Consider the following 20434-nt stretch of genomic DNA (forward strand, 5'->3'; position numbering starts at 1 on the left):
ATAGGTGAGGCATAATTTAAGTTTCCTTACAGTACTTTAGCATTCTCTTTTCTTAATTTGATATGAGATGAGAAGAGTTAGCAAACAGAGGGACTTGGGCTATCTTGATCTTGTTAGCAATCTGCACAACTGAGATACACTCAGGATCATTCTTGTAATGTGTTCTCTAAAATGCAATGTTCTCTGTTGAGGTTTTCTTGGGGGTCTCTGGGAGCAGCCTTCCTTTCAGTTCAGTAATCACCACAAGTGCAGCCAGGTGTTAAAGTCCAAATCCTTTATTATCTCTTTCAAGGTTTTGTCTCCTTTCCTGGGGCCTGGTTAGCTTTCTTAGAGACCTATCTCTCTCCTTGGTTCCGTGGACGTGAGTTCCTGCCTCCTTCTCTGCCTCTGAATCTCTTGGAATCCAAAGGTTTGTGTTTCAGCCTCCAGCAACCACAAAGGTGGACGATGGAATGAATCTGTCTCAGTGTGCTTGTCTTTGAATCTTTCTCCCTGAGGCTTCTAGCTTATAAGCTCCACACCAAGTACAAACCAATCATTATATTACTAGGAAACCATTATTTGTTGTAGGACTAAATCAGTGCTAAATTAGATTTAACCATTATCTCCTCAATTCCATTTAGTACCTTGTTTCAAGTTCTGGCCCGTAACATCTCCTTGTAGGATTAAATCAATCATACTGAACCTTACTAAATTAGATAACTATTGTCTCTATCAATTCCACTGACGTAGTGCCTTGTAAGAATCCTTTGTTTCAAGTTCAGCCTTCTGGCCCATAACATCTCTACTTTCTTTTGTTTTAGAACATAGGCAGTCATGACCTCCCTGACTTCTCAAGGAGGTGAGAACAACAAAAAAGGAAGTGATCACACCCTCCCTGACATATCAGGAAGGGAGATGAAAACACCAAAGGAAATGGGAAATCAAATCAGATTAGCGGATTTTCATCTGAAAACACCAAAGGAAATGGGAAATCAAATCAGATTAGCGGGTTTCTGAAGGGTCTCACTCTTAAAACAGGTATACATAAATCCATCAATATGGGAGATATTACACATAATTACATAAATTACATAAGCACATAATAACACAGGCTAGTAGTGATATAACAAATAATACTGAACCATGCTAAATTAAATAACTATTGTCTTTATCAATTCCACTGATTTAGTACCTTGTAAGAATGGTTTGTTTCAAGTTCAGAGTTTTGGCCCAACACCTAAAAGAGCAGAAGGGGACTCTGGGCAAGATAGGAGTCAAGGAAGAGTTAGCAAAAAGTTGCTATTTACGTAGTTTGTTTTTTTCTTTTACTTTTCTTTAAGAATGGGGTAAATTCCTGGAATTTTCTCCAATATTTCAGGAATTTTTCTTGCCATATTAAAGTGATTATTGCCAAACTTATTAATCATTGCTCTCAAAACTTTGAGAATCTGCTAAGATGCTATTTTAATTTTAATTAATTAACTGTTTCTGTAGCCTCCACCTAGGCCAGAGCTGAAGTCCACAAGAAAAAGTTAGTTTTTTTTCCTTTTTTAAGGTGGAAATCAAGGATGTTAAGAAATCTTCCCAGCATTCTAACTAGAGCATAGAAGTTTTTTCTGGCTGGTTGCATTTTAAATCTTTCCAGCTAATAAAATCTAGCTCACAGAACAAACATGACACAGACATTCTGCACAGAGACACAGATGCAGACAAAAATGACATGAAATAGCACTGTCCATTTTTGCCAAAAGCTATCCTATAGCCCATTCTCTCCTCTAGCATCCAGGGAAAGTGAAAAGGTGGCAAAATTGTAAGAATTTTCAAGTCTGGGCATCCCCAGTCAAGGAACACTTGTTGAGTGTAGAGCTCATGATGATCCAGACAAGCCTTCTCCCAGTTGCTTGAGGTGTCCTAGCTTTAGGATTGAGGGAGTAAAAAGGAGGGAATAAAGCCAGGGGTGGCCAGACTTTCCCTGTACTGGGCCACCAAATATTGAGGTTGGGAAGGGACCCCAAAAGGTTGGAAGTTGCAGACCAGTGTCCTAAGGTATCTCAAAAGAATATATAGGCTTAAGCCCATATCCAAGTCAAGGATCAAAATTTATTATAATTGTAAAGCCAATTGAAACAGGCTAAGTTCTAAAAGAATTTAGCAAAGGAAATACATTTATCTAGTTCTTTGTGTCACTGAAATACTAATTTTATGGCCTAGAAGTAGAACTGAGGAGTGGTCTCAAGAATTTGGTTTTCACTGATCTGCAGATTATGTATCTGACAGTCAGCAATGTTTGTAGAACTTTTCCAAGACCAGAAGACTTTAGAATAGTTGATAGATTGTTTAGAACAATAGCACTCTATGGTCAGAATGATGAGTTGAAGTCTAGTTTTGGGGGTTCCCGGTTAGGGAACCAAAATGTGATGAGGTTTAGGTTTTGGGGTTCCCTTTAGTAGGGAACCAAACAACAAGGTCTAGATTTAGGGAACCAAAATAAGATTAGGGCTTCTGGTGGTCAGGGAGTTAAATGATAAGGTCTGGTGGCAGGTTCAGGATTCAGGGAACCAAATGGAGAGATTTGGCTCCCCTATACTCCCTTGGGAGCAAGGGTAGGGAGTTTTGGGGAACCCCCTTCTGGTGGCACAGGGACTCTCTGTAAAGGAATTTACAAACCCGAAAACCTAGATTGATAAAAGAGGTTTATTATAGTGATTGGGAAGTAAGTTTAGAAATCCTAACACAGAGGCATAAAGTCTCATAAGGGTGAGGATAAAGAGAGGGTAGCACTGGAAGAGAATAATATTCCAGCGGGCAGAGGCTTCCTTGGCATAGCATGGCATGGCTAGAACCTCTGCAAAGTGAGGATTTTAGATTGGCTCTTTTATAATAGGAGCTTTGGCTACAAGCTGAAGGGGGCTAGTGGGTGGAGTCCCAAGTTGGCTCATCTACAAGCTGGTTTTCAACTTGAGCTGGAATTTGAATAGAATTGAATGAGTTTCTGTAATTCACTAGGTTTGGAATTCTTTTGCTCAGGACTGAATCAACCCCACCTAGATAACAGAATGAAGCTGTTTGTCTTGTTTCCCTTGGGTGGAGTCCCTCACAGTGGTGGAGTTGAAGATTTTCTCTTTCAAGGAGTTTTAGTTTCAGGGTTCCTTCTTCAAGAGGACCTCAGGATCCCTAATATATCTTCTCTAAAGTGGTCTAAAGAAAGACATATTATATTCCTAGGCCAGAAGATTTTTTACAATCATTGATGGATAGATTGTTTGAACAATAGCACTCTTGTAATGCTGGAGAAACTGCGCAAGGCAGAGATTAGAGAACAATTTAATAATTTATTAAATGGAGAGATTTACTAGGACCAAATGGATCCATGTTTGGTCCCAGGGCTGAACTATCATCTCAAAGAATCCAGCTCTGAATATCAGACAGCAGGACTGTTTTATCGGATAACAAGAACAATGACGTAATGGGGGAGGTATGGAGAGGCTCCTGCTATTCTAAAGATGTCTAAAATGGATAGACTTTTATCCTGTCAAACATTAAGAAGGAATGATTATAGCCTAAAGATATAAAACCTTTATCTCATCAAACATTTAAGAGGGAAATGTTATAACCTGAGGCAGAGTAACTAAATAGGATAATTAGGGAAACTGGGTCAGGACATTAAAAGACAATTGTGGCACAATACTCTAAGGTCAGGGGTACTTCATGATCACTGATTTTAAAGCTAGCATTGTTGGAGGTGTGAGAATTGAGGGTGGAGAGATTCCCCTAACAGCAATAGGATCCCTTTGGCCAGTGGCAGATTTTGTGAAAGAATTCACAAAATGTATATAGGCATAAGGTTTGTGGCAAAAAATAGGCTTATTTATGCTAAGAAAATAATTTTCTCCTAACAGGAATTAGTAAAGGTAGATTGACTTGCCTTCAATTTTATTGGGTTTGTCCTGGCCCCAAGCTAAGGAATAGTTTAGCTGAGATTTCCAATTGAATGAGATTACTTATAGGAGTTTCTCTTAAGAATGGGTGTGGCCCTCCCAGAGGCCCGGAAGAGTTTGAGACTCAGGACTACCCTTCCCCCAGGGTTTATATCAGGGCCTTCCTAACTCTTTCCCTGCAGATTAAAGGGGACACAATTTATAACAGGGGTCCCCTCAAAGATTAAAGGGGACACAATTTACATCAGAATCATTGAGAGATTATTAGAACAGAAGTACTTTAAGACTAGGGGACCTTAAAATTATTGCTATATTTTTCCTAGAAACTGTCCCCTATCACAGGGATTTGATATAACTTGAATTTCAGACCGGATCATCAGAGGGTGAGACAGTGGAGCTAAACCTATCTCTATCAGAGCCTTCTGCCTACTTGCCTCAGGGATTAATTCTTTAATTTCTCTGCATCAAAAACACTACTCAGGACCTCATCAGGCCTATATAAGAGATGTTACAAAAATAAAATTGACTAGTCTTAGCAACAGACAGGATTTGGGGTGGATGAGAGAAGTGAGGAATTAAGCATTTAGGGTTATTTATCCAGGTGACTTGGGGGATGGTAGTGCCCTGGACAGTAAATAGGGAGGTCCAGAAGGGAGAAGATTTTTGGGAAAATAGAATTAATTCAGTTTTGAATGTGAATTTAAAATATTTTTTAGGACATTTAGCTTGAAATGTCTAATAGAATTGGTGATGTGAGACTGGAGGTCAGCAGAAATGTTAGGGGCAGATAAATAAATTTGAGAATCTTCAGCATAGAGATGAATTGAATACATGTGAGCTGGTCATATCATCATGTGAAATAGTATAGATAGAGAAGAAAAGACTGGCCTGAGGAGTGATCTAATAGGTAGAAGTGTAAGAAATGCATTTGTTTGATTTCCACAGTTATAAAAATTAAATTGGAGAAAGGAAACAAATTAGAAAATTGAAACTCACTTGGAGGTCAGGGGTGGAAAAGAATGTAAGAAAGGGCCCAAAAGAATTTAAGAATGTAAACTTCTTAGGGACAGGGACTGATGTGAGGTTTGAAATCAATCTTTTATTCTTTGTCCCTAGCTTTCCAGTATTATCTTCTTTTTCTAGAATGGAAGCTTCTGTGGGGGCAGAAAGGCTAGATTGAGTGGGAAACACCCAACTCTGTTAACTATTTGATTGCCTTAGGCTTTCTTACCTTCATTTTTAGAAACCCTAGCCAATGGGGAAAGGAGCTAGGAGTTGAGGAGAGGAGAAAATGTTCTTTGCCTGGATGTGTGTCTCTCCAAAACCACTCTTTATGTGTCAGAGACGGTGCACTCTTTCCCATGAGAACAAAATACATTTTTCCTACACTCATACTCTGACTCTGTTTTAGTGGTCTCTACTATTCCATACAGAAGGAACTGAGAGAATATATATCACTGAGGAGATGGCAATTGCCAGTGTTAGAGCATGCAGAGAGGTCAAAAAGGATGAGGATTGAGAAAAATCCCTTAGATTGGTTTTGTGAAGAACAGTTTTGATTAAATGATGAGGTTGGAAGCCAGATAATTAATAAATTAATTAGAAAATTAATAAAAGAATAGAAAGAAAGAAAGTGAATCTTTCACTCATCTTAAGGAGGTTAGTATCAAAAGGTAGGAGAGATATGAGAAGATAGTGGGGAATGGATGGATGAAAGCAGGATTTTTTTTCTTTAAAAAAAAACTTTTTAAAATTTATTTATTTATTTATTTTAAAGCTTTTTATTTTCACAACATATGCACTGATAATTTTTTAACATTGACCCATGCATAGCCTTGTGTTTCAGATTTTCCCTTCTTTCTCCCCACCCCCTCCCTTAGATGGCAAGCAATCCAATATATGTTATCCATGAAAAACATTTCTTTTTAATACACATTGCTTTATAAATCATGTTGGGAGAGAAAAAGTAGAGTAAAAGAAAAAACCACAGAAAAAAAGAAATGAACATAGCATGTGTTGAATTACATTCAATCTCTATAGTTCTTTTTTCTGGATGCAGATGGTATTTTCTATCCAGTCTGTTGGGATTGTTTTGGATCTCTGAACCACTGAGAAGAACCAAGCCTTGCATAGTTAACCATCACACATTCTTACTGTTATTATGTACAATATATTCCTGGTTCTGCTTGTTTCACTCACCATCAATTCGTATAACTCTTTTCAGGCCTTTCTAAAATCAGCTTGTTCATCATTTTTTATAGAACAATAATATTCCATTATTTTCATATACCACAATTTATTCAGCCATTTCCCAATTAATGGACATTTACTCATTTTCCATCTTTTTGTTACCACAAAGAGAGCAGCTATAAACATTTTTGCACATCTTAATCCTTTCCTCTTCTTTATAATTTCCTTGGGATACAGACCCATTAGTAGCACTGCTGGGTCAAAAGGTATATGTACAGTTTTATAGCCCTTTAGACATACCAGATTGACTTCAGAATGTTTGGATCATTTTACAACTCCACTAACAATGCATTAGTGTCTTAGTTTTCCCATATCCCCTCCAACATTTATCATTAGCTTTTTCTGTCATCTTAGCTACTTGGAGAGGTGTGATGTGATACCTCAAAGTTGTTTTAATTTGCATCTCTCTAATCAATAATGCTTTAGAGCATTTTCCCATATGACTATTGAAGGCTTTAATTTCATCATCTGCAGATTGTCTGTTCATATCCTTTGACCATTTATCAGCTGGGGAGTGACTTGTATTCTTATAAATTTCTGTATATATTTTAGAAATGAGAGCTTTATCAGAAACACTGATTGTAAAGATATTTTCCCAGTTTTGTACTTCCTTTTTAATCTTGTTTCTGTTGGTTGAAGGGAAGATTTTTTTGAAGTTAATGGCTATGTTTAGAATCAGGAAGAATGCACTTAGTTAATAGAGAGCTTGAATATAAGTGAGAGAGTAGTGATAATTGAGCGACCAATTTGCTGAAGACAAAATGGAATGGAATAAGTTGAGAGGTTTAGATTTAGCAAAGAAAAGGACCACCTTTTCGTATGCAATAAAGATGAAGGAGGAGATAGTGACAGAAGGCATCTGTGCAGTGTATGATGAGGAGGAAGAGTTCCTGGCAAATGACTTCAATTTTTTCAGTAAAATATGAAGCAAAATTCTCTGCTGAGTTAGTTGTGAAGGAGGAGCTGTGGGAAATTTACAGAATGAAAAAGTTTGAATGGACCAATGTGATAAATGGAATAATAACTTAATTAGAGTTTGTAGAAAGATTGCCTTGCAGCAATGAGGTCCCACTTGAATTTATGTAACATAGTCTGGCAGTTACATGATTTTTTTCTACATGCACACATGTGTAGGAACAAAGACATCATATAGTTTGAGTGATTCAAGGCTGAAACTCAACCAGGCAAGATCAGCAATATGACAAGGGAATAAGGAATTCAAGAAAGGAAGGCAGTCAGTAGAGAGATGAACTGCTTTCATGAGGGTTCAAGATGATGAATAGAGACGAGAGTGTATGTAACTAGTGCCCAGCAGTAATCTGGGAGAGAATTGAGAGATCGAAAGATTGGAGATGTTAATATTAAATAACAACTGAATTTGGAGTTGTGAGGCAGGGGGAGAGGTGTCATGACTTGATTGTGACAAGATAAAAGGATTCAAAGTTCGAAGGCATTGAAATGTGGAGTGCTTTTTGTTGAAGGCAAGATTGAAGGTATGACCATCATTATTATTATTGTTTGTGGCTGAGTTGAGGTGGAAGAATAGAACATGAGAAATTAGTAATTTGAGGAATTGTAAAGTTAGTGTTTGAGAGAATATATATGTTGAAGTTCCCTAGTGGGAGAGTAGGAGTCAAGAAAGAGAAAGACTGAGCCTGGCATCGAACTCATTGAGGAAAAAGGGTAGTAGTTACCAAAATGTTGATTGATTGGCAGATATTAATTAAGTGAACCTCTAAGGAGTAAAGGTTACTGAATCCCAGAGATAAGGGATGGAACTGGAAAGTGGCAGTGGAAATCAAATGGAAGGGAATGAATGAAAGAATAGGCATTACTAAAAAGGGTAGCCAGGAAGCTAGGTATTTGAGTGGGAGCCAAAAGACAGTGAACAAGGAAAAAATTTATTTTGTTGCCCATGGACCAGGCATTCCAGAATCCATAATGGAAGGTTTAAGTGGAGTGGAAAGTTAAGGTTCTAGAGCAAGGGGAGAGCTTAAGGGGAATACAATATAAGATTAGATAGTATAGGGTGAGGAAAGTGGTATGAATGGTGATTGGTGAATGTTGAGAATGACTGAAATGGAACAGTATGACCTGAGGGAAGATTATTAATAAAGAAAGATTTTATAAAGATTTTTCAATGTCCATAATAGGATTTTGGCTTCAAGCAGCACTTCATTTTTCCTGATACTGCTCTTATGGTATTACTCCATAGAATGCTAAAGCTTTGAACTCATCCTATTATCTATCCCTCATTCTGCTTTTCTCCTCTTTAACCATACTTACTCATGTATTCGCAATTCATATTGGTCTCTTTAGACACTCCATATTTTCTTCTTCCTTGGAATCTTTTGTTTTTCAATAATTCACAAGTTTCTTTTTTAAAAATTTCAATATGATTATATTTTCCCATCTTGACATGTAAAGATAGACATTCATTTTTGTAAGATTTTGAGTTCCAATTATTTTTTTCCCTCTCTCCTCATCTCCCCCTTTCCCAGGATAGCAAGCAGTCTTTTATAGGTTACACATGTACAATGACTTAAAACATTCCTATATTAGTCGTGTTGTGAAAGAAAAATCAAAAGAAAGGGGAAAATGAGGAAACAGCAAACAAAAAAAGGTGAAAATAGTATGTTTTGATCCACATTCAGTCTTCATAGTTCACTCTCTGGATGTGGAAGGCATTTCCTTTCCCACGTCTTTTGGAATTATCTTGGATCACTATATTGCTGAAAAGAGCTAAGTCTGTCATACTTGATCATCAAATAATCTTAGTGTTATGGTGTGTAATGTTTTCCTAGTTCTGCTCACTTCACTCAGCATCAGTGAATGTAAGTTTTTCCAAGCTATTCTGAAATCAACCTGTTCATTTATTATAGAACAATCATATTCCATTATATTCATATACCATAACTTATACAGCCATTCCCAATTGATAGGCATACATTCAATTTCCAAATCCTTATTACCACAAAAAAAGCTGCTACAAACATTATGTTAATTTAGTTCTACATTATATCATATCAAATCTAAGACATTTAACTCCTTGAATTAAGCTTTTTGATAATCTAATTTAATACTTTTAATTTATATATTTGTGTCTAGACATAGGTGAAGCGATTATTATAATTCTTTCTGCATATTTTCTTTTGTGAATTACTGGGCTTATCCATTAATATCCTTTTTTTCTGCATCTCATTTGCTTCTATTTTTCACTATCAGTTATTCACTGTTCAAATTTGTTTTTTCTGAGCCTTCTTCCTTCAGTTGTTAATAGTGTTCAAAACAGCATCTGTTCCCCTTAAAGGCATTTCTTGTCCAGAAGTTTGGGATATTTATAATAAGAGTCATTGGAAGTGTATAGTTGTGTTGATATTTAACTAGCCTTTGTGGGTTCTCCATTATATCCAAAAACAAGCAATGAGAAGATAACATTATTCTTCATGGTCCATGTCCTTATGGACACTCTAATACTGTTTAGCTATCACAGCTTTTCTCTTTTTCTTTTGAGTAATATTGAAAGCATTTTAGGTATTGGCATTTGTCTTATTATTTTCTCTTCTAAGAACCCCTTAGTGGAATGTCATTCTAGCAGAGACTTAAGTTAATAATAATTATCTTTGTGATGGAAATAATTTTTTAGTCTTTGGTATATTTTATCATTTTAGAATGTTTTACTTATGTATTAAGGTCCTTTCTTCAGTCTTCTTCCATTATTTCATTTGAATATTTGAGTAATGGAAAAAAGGTAAAAAGGAATGTATTTAAAAAAAAAATTTAGGCTATTGTGTAATAAAATTATAGGGAACAATAGTATATGACACAATGTTAATATGTTTAAATCATATTGGAAAATGTTTCCCAAATGTTAAAATAGTTAACTGTAATACTATATTTTCTCAATTGGCAGGCCGAAGCTCAATTCCAGAATTCTTTCGAATTATGAATAGACAGTTTACAGAGAGAGAATGGAAGACAATCAAAGCCTTTGAAGATGAATGGACCCAGCTGGATACATTTTATAGGCATTGGGTATGTTTTTATTCTGAATTTGATAATCAAAATTTATGTAGTAGAGACTCATTATTTTAGATAAAAACTGGAAGCAAAAGTATTTCAGGTTATCAGAAGTTCAATGTTACTTGCTTTAAATGGATTATCAGTTACAGTTTTGAAATTATTATTTTATATAGTATTTAATGATAATGGAATTTGGTATCACAACATTTGATCTGTATTTTGTTGAAGAATGAATATTTCGCATTATTAAAGACATAAAACATGGTATATTGTATGTTACCATTTTTAAATAACTTTTTTTTCATGAGTCATATGAATGAGATCTAGAACATATTTAACTCTCTGCTTTCTATTAGATCAGGAAAACACTTTGTTGCAATATTGTATTTAGGAAATAGTCATATGAAGTCTTAGAACCAATTATGTTTGGTTTTTAATTGTTTGAAATAGCAGTTTGACTGCCACTTGCTTTAACATCAATTTTTTTTATATTTTAGGCACTAAAAGAAAGCTTCTTAAAAGCTATTGGGGTTGGAATAGGATTTAAACTACAGAGAATCGAGTTTAATATATCTCCTCTGCATCTGGAAGTAGGCAAAGTATATAGAGAAACAAATATGCTACTTGATGGAGAAGAAGAAGAATGGACTTTTGAGGTAAGGAAATCAGATTATTTTTCTCAATTTTTTTCTCAACTTTCATATTCTTATTATGCACACATAAATTTGAATTGCCCTATGTATTTTGAATATTACACTTCACTTTCTGAAAATAACCACTGTACAACTTCTGGAAGTTTATACTTAAGTACTTTCACTGCCATCACTGTATTCTTAATCTCTTTCAGTCTGTTTTTTTTCTGCTTTCTCACTCCACTTAAATCACTCATACTCCGTTAATCCAACACCCTCAGTGACTCCCCAAACAAATTGTACTATTTTTTTCCCCCTAAACTGTTCCTAGGATATGGAATGTGCTATGAGTTTTGATTTACTGATTGAATATTAATCCTAAAATAGTTTAGGGTTTTTCATCTGCCTAGATTGCCCTTATCTGTGCCAGTCCCTACTTCACAGTCTATGCTTATCAGAATTCTAAGTGTCCTACAAGATCTAGATCAAATGTCATCTTTTACATGAAGACTTTCCTTATGACTATAGTCGTTTGTTATTTTTATCCCCCTTAATTATTTTTGAACATTTTGTATGATTACCTTGAAAGACAATTTTCAATCTCTATATTGGTTTTATCTTTTCCCTTACTAAATTGTAGTCATCAATTAATGTAGAAGCCATAACTTTGTCTTTTTTATCCTCTAGAGGTTGGTTCCTTTCATAAATTAGTTGTTAATGAAATGTTTGTTATGATATAAATCATGATAAACTGAAGCCAAGAGTTTCATGCATGATCCTTTTATTGACAAAGTACTGATTTGCTATTAAACAGGGTCTCAGGCACCTCTGAAAAGCTAACACGCCAAATTAGAGCTCTCTTGAGCATCCAGAATAAAAGACAGCATCATAGATGGGAAAATAACACGATTGGTTACAGAGTCTGTAGCAATATAGGTATGAGGAAAAATGCAGCTGGCTGGAAATTATGAATGGGAGGCTAGTAATAATCCCTCTATCTATCCTATCATCCTATTGTAAGAAGTGTTTTCATTGTTTGAGTCCATCTGCAAGAATAGTTTAGTGAAAATGGAGGAAATTACCTTGAATATGCCTGAATTCCTCAAGGATAACAGATTTCCTTGAGGCAAAAGTAGAATAGAACTTAACTCAGAAACTGAGTGATTTACAAGAAAGTTGGTTTTCCAAACCTTAACACTGAGGTAAATGAAACAAGACTTTAGGCAGTTAAGAAAATGTTGATAGTGATACAGAATAAAATCAATAACAAAATAGAATCAATTTGATTTTCCTAATTTTTAGAAGCAAAAGATTGATGTTGAAGATGATGTCAAAAATATATATTATCCAAAAATGTTGGCATAGTAAAGACTCTTTATAATGAACAATTTGTTGTCAAACCAATTACATCTTCAACCAATATGAATAATAAATATCAGGGAAAATGTGCTCACTGGCAGTTTATTTCTTGGAGAAATATATATTCAGGTTCTGATTGTTAGTAATTTCATTTAGAATATGTTAAATTTGTCTCACATCATAAAAGTAGAATTTAGTTTTCAGAAAAGACCTTAGAAAGGAGTTTTACACGTAGATTAAAATCTCATCTTTGTTATCTAAAACCGTAGTAAAATATATATATATATATATATTTACAATGGCACTAATTTTTTTTTTTTTTTTTTTTTTTTTTTTTGTCTGAGACAATTGGAGTAAAGTGACTTGTCCAGGGTCACACAGGTAGGAAGTGTTAAGTGTATGAGGTCAGATTTGCTCAGGTCTTCTTGACTTCAGGACTGGTGCTCTATGCACTGCATCAACCTACCTGCCCCATTGGCATTAATTTTTAAATGTTTTTATGCCACAATCTCCTGAGGAAGAATGTTTGTTTTCCATGCTTCATCTTATATTGTTTTCTGTATCTCAAGGTCAGGGAAGTTCATTGAAAGAGGAAGTTCACACTTTTTAAAGTTCACACTTCTCTTCCTATTGTAATTCTCCAAGTACTTATTTAGATATTTTTATGAATCTGAGATCTCTTTAGTGTAATTTCCTTCTCCACTATTGCAGATGGCAACTCATATTAAAAGTTCTCATCTGATGTCCTTCTATAAATCGTCTGAACAGAATATATATACTATACTTGAGGGTTTACTCTAAGTGTATATAAATATGAGAAATCAGTCATTAAGCTTTTCTCTCTTTACATATCCTTTACGTCTCCTTGATTGCTAGTCACTTTGATGATTTTATATTACTCCTTATATGTAAGTAATTGTTTTTTCATATTTAATATTTTTATTTTCCCAAGTTATATGAAAAAGTTTTTAAAATTTCTAGATTCTCTCCCTCCTCATTAAAAAGGCACATCTGAAGTTATTATGTAAGTAATCTTTAGAGATTTTATTCAACCTATGTAATTGGATAATTTGCAATTTTAATTCTTCTAATATTTTAGAGTTTCATAATTTACAACCACATTGCATTATTGGGAGAACAATAATGATAAAATATAAGTTTGGAGTGGGTCTATGACTTTTCAAATGTGACTTAACTACTCAGTTCTTCCTATTAAATTCTGAGCATAAGAGAGTGTCCTGCAGAGCCTGTTGAACATGAGTAACTAAATCAATTGTCCTTTTAACTGTGTATCATAATTTGCACAATATGCATTTTTCAACTACTTGCTTTTTTCTTTATGCATTGCTAGGCAGATCTTTTTTGAGTGTTTGTTCATCTGTTATAGGAACATGAGATATATCATTTTCCAGAGGTTGACTAGTATAGTTAAAACACCATCATCTGTAAATGAGAATATGTCATTATCTTTAAACCAGCCTTCCATTTGAGATTGCATAGGATTTTATCCATAACAGTGCTGAGCACCTTTAGGAAATATATATATCTTTTTGTTTTATGACTTGGTATAATTAAAAAATTATTGAACAAAATTTTCTCTTACTATCTTAGGTTCTCAGTATATGCATTCAAGACTTCTTGTTAGAGAAGAGTAAGTTAGGCTTTGTTTTATTTTACCTAGTCCAATAAAATTGAACACATTTATTAATCATCCATTCTGTATAAAGCATAATGTCACATTCTGGGTGTAGTGAAAAAGAAAAATGCCATTGACAGTGTCTGAAATATAACTGGCAGTGAGAAGGAAAAAAAAGAAAGGAAGAGAAGAAAAATGTTTTAAGTGGGTTTTTATTCAAGACAATAGTCAGGCAACAGCTAAGTTCAGCTGTTTTAATTAAGCTATTTATAGAAATATGCTAATTGAAGGCTAAAAACACTTGAAAAAGTAGTTCTAAATAACTAAGGAAAGGAAGCACACTGTATAAAAGAGATTTGCCTATAAGTTCTTTGTAACAGTACCTGGTATAGTGAAAAGGCTTATTATTAGCAAATTGCTGACCATGGTAAAGTATTCATGAGAATCAACAGTTAAGAGTTAAAGAATTGACAGTCTATTTAGCTAGGAATTGAAGATGAATAATAATCTTGGCCATATTTTGCTCTTTATGTTTTTGCTGATGACTATGTCCACAAAAACACCTATTAGTCTTCATATTGGGAGATGATATTTGTAAAGTGTATTACAAACCTGAAAGTGCTATATAAATTGTTAATAGTATTATGCTAAATGCTAAATGCTTTGGTGGAAAGGCTGGGGATGCATCTTTATCCTTTAGGTTAGCAAAAATGGAATATTCTTGAAATAATGCAAGAAATACTTAAAAAACAAAAGAAAAAGAATTTAGAAAGCTATAAAAATTTATGTTGTCATGTTGGATTCCAGGAATTTGAATCTTTGAAGATGTCTTATTTTTTTAGGGCTAATTAGGACAAAGAGATATAAGAATCAGAATAGTTATAGAACTATTATGTACTTGGGATTACGTGATTGGTGTTTAGTGTTATATAAGATGAATTAACAGTCAGTAAAGATTTATTAAGGATTCTGTTTTAGGCATTGGAGATTAAAATAAAAAAGAAAACTTATTCATAAGAAGTTTACATTGATTTTGGTTGTTAAAGTGAGTATGATATTCCATCAGTGTACTCTATGGACTGAGTGGTGTATTATTCTGTCAAGTGATTATGTAATAAAGTGTCTGAGTTTCTCTATTTCTGGAGTTACTATGGGGAGGTGTAGAGGGAAAAAAAAGAGTAGTAGGGGGAAGATGGGATGACAAGAGCTTTTTATAATAGGATTGTGTGTATGTGTACATAATTTTCTATATAATACTTTAAACAGAAAAAATATTTCAGAATTGGAGTGTTCTCACAGGACATTTTTATAATGTTTACATCATATGAAACGCTTTTCCAGACCACCTCGAAGATCTGAAATAGCTTTGAGAAAATATTGCATTCTTACTCTTCTGTCCCCAGCATATCTTAAATATGCATCTCCTATTTCTTGAATTTCCAGAAATTTTCCATTACTTACCAGAAAAATGAATTTAGAGCTTTAAAAACACCACTCTATAAGAAAATACCATGCAAACCTTAAAGTACAGTATAAATATGAATTATGAACAGATGAAATATTATATCTAAAGGAACCCTCTACATTTTCCACAAGCTATTGATGGAATTTCATTTATAGTAAAAATGCTTTTAAGATTTGCCTTTAGGTGGAAAGGGGATCTTAAAAAGGAGTCTTAAAATGAATGGCAACTACATCATCCATGAGGGAAAAGTATAAAAATGGAATGTTTGTTCTCCTGAAATTATTTTTAAAGTTATATCTTCATATTAAAGTTAGTTTTGTTCAATAAAGATTGTTTGTCCTCATCACAGTTTCATATTTTTAGTAATGATGAATATTAGATAGCTATATTTTTGCATCTGAAATATATTTTAAAAGATAATTTGGACACAAATCTTAATCATCATCTTCAAAAAAATAAAATAACCTTGCTGCCTGCAAGACTAGTTGAGGTGTTTAGCAAAGTAAGTAAGATTATTTTAGGTCAATTTCAGTTTCAGTTTTAGCATCTACAACTTTTTATGGGCATAAAATCACCCAATTGGAAGAAGAGACCTTTGAAAATATAGGTCTTCAAAATGTTTGTGACAGCCCTGTTTGTAGTGGCTAGAAGCTGGAAAATGAATGGATGCCCATCAATTGGAGAATGGTTGAGTAAATTGTGGTATATGAATGTTATGGAATATTATTGTTCTGTAAGAAATAACCAGCAGGATGAATACAGAGAGGACTGGCGAGACTTACATGAACTGATGCTAAGTGAAACGAGCAGAACCAGGAGATCATTATATACCTCAACAATGGTACTGTATGAGGATGTATTCTGATGGAAGTGATCTCTTCGATAAAGAGAGCTAATTCAGTTTCAATTGATCAAGGATGGACAGAAGCAGCTACACCCAAACAAAGAACACTGGGAAATGAATATAAACTGCTCGCATTTTTGTTTTTCTTCCCGGGTTATTTTTACCTTCTGAATCCAATTCTCCCTGTGCAACAAGAGAACTGTTTGGTTCTGCACACACATATTGTATCTAGGTTATACTGTGACATATTTAACATGTATAGGACTGCTTGCCATCTGGGGGAGGGGGTTGAGGAGGGAGGGGAAAAATCGGAACAGAAGAGAGTATAAGGGATAACGTTGTAAAAAATTACCCTGGCATGGGTTCTGTCAATAAAAAGTTATCTAAAAAAAAAAAAAAACCAAAACATATTTAACATGTATTGGTCATCCTGCCATCTAGGAGGGGGATGAGGGAAGGAGGGGAAAAATTGGAACAAAAGGTTTGGCAATTGTCAATGCTGTAAAATTACTCATGCATATAACTTGTAAATAAAGAGATATAATAAAAAAAATAATAAAAAGACATATACAATTGTAAAAAAAAAAAAAAGAAAATATAGGCCTTAATGTTTTTCATTTCAACCTTTTGTACAGTGACAGTGGGAATGTATAGTAGCAGTTAACACTGGAAAATTGCAACTTGTAACAAAGTAGAATATGACCTCCTTGGGTTAATAACAGTCATTGAATAATATCCTCTCTGCTTTTGCTCTTTAAAATTTCATCATGCCTCTGACAAGATGAAATTGATTTTGGACATCAAAATATAATTGTGTCTTAGCTCTCAATGGAGATAAGAAAACTATATGAATTGGATGAGGTATTTTCAGTACACATAGTGAAGATAAGCTGGAAATTATTTTAAACAATTACTTTAGATAAAATATATAGTAGATATGGTTTGAATAATTCTGCAATAATTATGGTTAGGAATAATTCTTATTCCTAGCAAAAACAAATCTTTCTTTCATTACATTTTTTTAAAACAATGTTTTAGTTAAAATTTTTGAAAGATTGCTTGTCTTATTCCAAATTTTCTAAAACCAATTTTTTTTTCAGAAATACCTCATATTTATTCTCAGTTCAAAAGATACTCTAGCAGCAATAATTATCATACAACATTTAGACAATTTATTTAATATTAATTATTAATTATACAACCACATTTGAAAGCATTTGCCTTTTTTTGTTTGTTGATGCCTACATATGAACTAGGCATATGAAAACTCAACTTTGTGCATATCTCTCAATTTGAACAATTATTGCTTTTCATTTATAGAGATAATTTTTATTTTTAGTATAGTCTATCCTGACCTTTTAAACAGTAAAACTAAATAGTTAATTTGTAGCCTTTTATGAACTTTTACTTTTTGTTGTCATAGTACATGATAATTTTCAATTTTGTTTAAAAACATACAGCCATATAATTTTCCTTATTAAGCCTCTTTCCCTTTGTTTCTTATTTCCTGATATTATTAGATGGTAAAAGAGAAGAAAATATTAAATGAAAAGAAGGAAGATGAAGCATAAAAAGTCTTTGTACTTTTTAAAACAATATTTTTTTATTTAAAATGAAAGTTTTATAGAGGAATGCTTTAGCAAAAGGTTTTTAAATTGAAAGTTCTATTTCATTTTTAGCAATCTTCTTTCGTTATTCATAGTCTTTTCCTCTTACAATCTTAACATCTGCTGCTTTTAATTTAAGCCCTTTGTTTTTCAGTATAATGTGTAGAAATTTTAAATATTCTGAAAACGGCACAATTTTGAATTTCCATTTTGTCTACATATTGTAGTATGCTTTGCCATAGTTAAATGAGTTACAGTGATCAGTAATAATATTATTAGTATAGTACAGTATAGTATACTATTAAAAAATATATATTTATACAACTTTAAATCTGCAATAAGATGTATTTATTTGCCTTTTCTAGGAAAGCAGATTGGATGACTACCATCATATTGCAGTTGCTCTTAAGAAACCAGATGGATTAAGACCACAGAATTCACAAGTAAGATATTAAATTCTTTTTTTACACAACTTTAAACAGCATCAGTTAGCATTAATTTTTGTTCTGTTATGGAACAAATAATTGGTTTCTATCAAGTTGAGTATATAATTTACAATTAAAGATTTTTTTCCATTAAGTTTCATTCTCAATGCTTCTGATCAACTTGAATCAAGATTTTAAGTAGAATATTTATTAAGTAATACATATTTGAATATATGTAGTTTATTGCTTTAAATACTAATTAATCTATTAGAGTGACTACCATTTTAATACCTATAGATGTGGATCCTAATCTAGTGGCTTGGCTGTTTTGATCATAATAGCCATTTAATAGAAACTGGGTGGAGAGTAGCCAAATGTAATATTGAGTAGAAATAATAAAATATTTATTGGGAATGTGGGAATGCAAGTTCTGAAATTATTATAAATATTAATTATTAGTACTATATTAAATGCAATGAAGACTTAGGACTATTGATATAATGCAGTTATGGAACTAAGTTTCCCAGCTACTGTTTTCCATTCCATTACTAATTTTCTTAGTACTCTTCAATCCATCTCATTAAACAAACATGTCCTTTGCACTTTTGGCATTCAAGTGCTACATGTACAATAATGAAAAATGATATAATCCATGCCTTCAAGAAGTTTATAATCTTTTTAACAAGGGAAGAGGGAGAAAGAGTGGGATAAGATGGACAATGTCCAATAACAAAGTAGCATTGTCATCATAGTAAAAGTTATCACATGAGAAATTTTCTCCTAGAGATGCCTTAATTTGAGCATCCTGTTTCTCTCAATTTTTAAACTTTGACTCTATATTCACTGCATAGTAAAGTAAGGCCATCTGGAATTCCATTTGTTAGGTCTGTGTCTCAGAGATTTCTAAGATAAATGTTCAGGAAATTGGATAAATAATTTCTTAAAAGAAGCATTTCCTCTCTTTTTGTAATTAAATGAATTTTGTTGCCTTATCTTCACATTTGGTATTTTTTATTTTTGATATATAATAATTCTTGAAGTTCTACTACAGTCTCAATATATGAAGTTGAATTTAATGTTTTCAGCTTCTGATTTTGTCTTGTTATTTCTTAATCATAAAATAGATTTTAAGATAGCATGGAATTAAATAATATTGCATAAACATCTTTATATTTTTAGGTTTTTTCTCAAGACCATCCTGAGCTAAATATGCCACAGTTCACTTTTTTGACATTTGAAGATTTGGTAGCATCTGTTATTCCTTTGACACCAGAAGATCCTTCTTATTGGGACAACTTTTGCTCCAAACAAGAGGAGCCACTTCGAAATAGCACAAGTTTATGATAATGCTCAAGAAACAAAAATGAAAATGAAGATTTTTTAAAATCTCAAGATCACCAGAAAATAGATAATTAAAGAACTCAAATGGCATTTCACACAGTTGGACCAAGTTTTCAGAGGTATAAAGGGAGCCATGAATGTAATTGTGATGTAGAAATAGATTTTTGATATTACTAATATCAGAATGGGGTAGTAATTTGAATTCAGTGCTGCAACTAAATGAGTTTGTATAATTGTTTAAAATAGGTTACTTTGGTCAATAAGCAAGTATTCATTAAGTACCAATTATGTGTCAGAGTGCTTTCTGCTAGTGATGGAAAGAAGGAAAAGAAATTGTCCTATTTTCTACTGGAACAAATAAAAAATTTTACTCTTTTTGTAAATGATGTCATTATTTGCTGTTAAGCATCCTTTTATTAATTACCATGCAAAGGATATAGAATAGCAAAATAATTTTCATAGTAAAAGAGGTGTTGACAATCTTTCATATATTCCTAAGAGAATTTCTTGATACATCTGCTCCTTTGATCATGGTATTTTTCATTCTTTAGTACTTAACCTTGCAAGATTGTTATGCGGTTAAATAAAATATTGTATGTAAAGTTTCAAATACTTCAAAGTATTGCTTTCTTGCCGGTTATTATTAGTTTATGTTAGCTACCTCTACTTTTTTTCTGGTTTTTATTATTTTAAGTTGCATTTTTCTAATTCTTGATGATTTTGAAATTTTTTTCAGATGACTTTTGATAAGTTTGCATTTTTTGTTTTGTAAATTGTTCATATCCTTATAGGGAATTGTAATGGCATTTAATAAAAGTTTAAGCTGAAGTAGGTCTCTGAGAAAGGTAATAATTATTAGCAGGGGTATGCTACCTGTCAATAATTGGGTCCTTCATTTATGCCAGAGACCCAAAGGAAAAGAACAATTTCCA

The 20434-nt window shown here is 33.2% G+C and overlaps 1 protein-coding gene across 1 annotated transcript in view; it reads left to right on the plus strand.

Annotated features, from left to right (window-relative positions):
* The window catches only part of AASDHPPT (aminoadipate-semialdehyde dehydrogenase-phosphopantetheinyl transferase), a 47560-nt gene extending 27675 nt beyond the window's left edge, over positions 1-19885 (plus strand). Inside the window, exons 3-6 of the mRNA XM_051986918.1 lie at positions 10084-10205; positions 10691-10849; positions 18102-18179; positions 19341-19885. Coding sequence (XP_051842878.1) covers positions 10084-10205; positions 10691-10849; positions 18102-18179; positions 19341-19505 — 524 coding nt within the window. The 3' untranslated portion in view covers positions 19506-19885. The remainder of the gene's footprint in view (positions 1-10083; positions 10206-10690; positions 10850-18101; positions 18180-19340) is intronic.
* The last annotated feature ends 549 nt before the right edge of the window (positions 19886-20434 follow it).

This window comes from Antechinus flavipes, chromosome 3 (genome assembly GCF_016432865.1).
Source record: "Antechinus flavipes isolate AdamAnt ecotype Samford, QLD, Australia chromosome 3, AdamAnt_v2, whole genome shotgun sequence".
Lineage (NCBI taxonomy): Eukaryota > Metazoa > Chordata > Mammalia > Dasyuromorphia > Dasyuridae > Antechinus > Antechinus flavipes.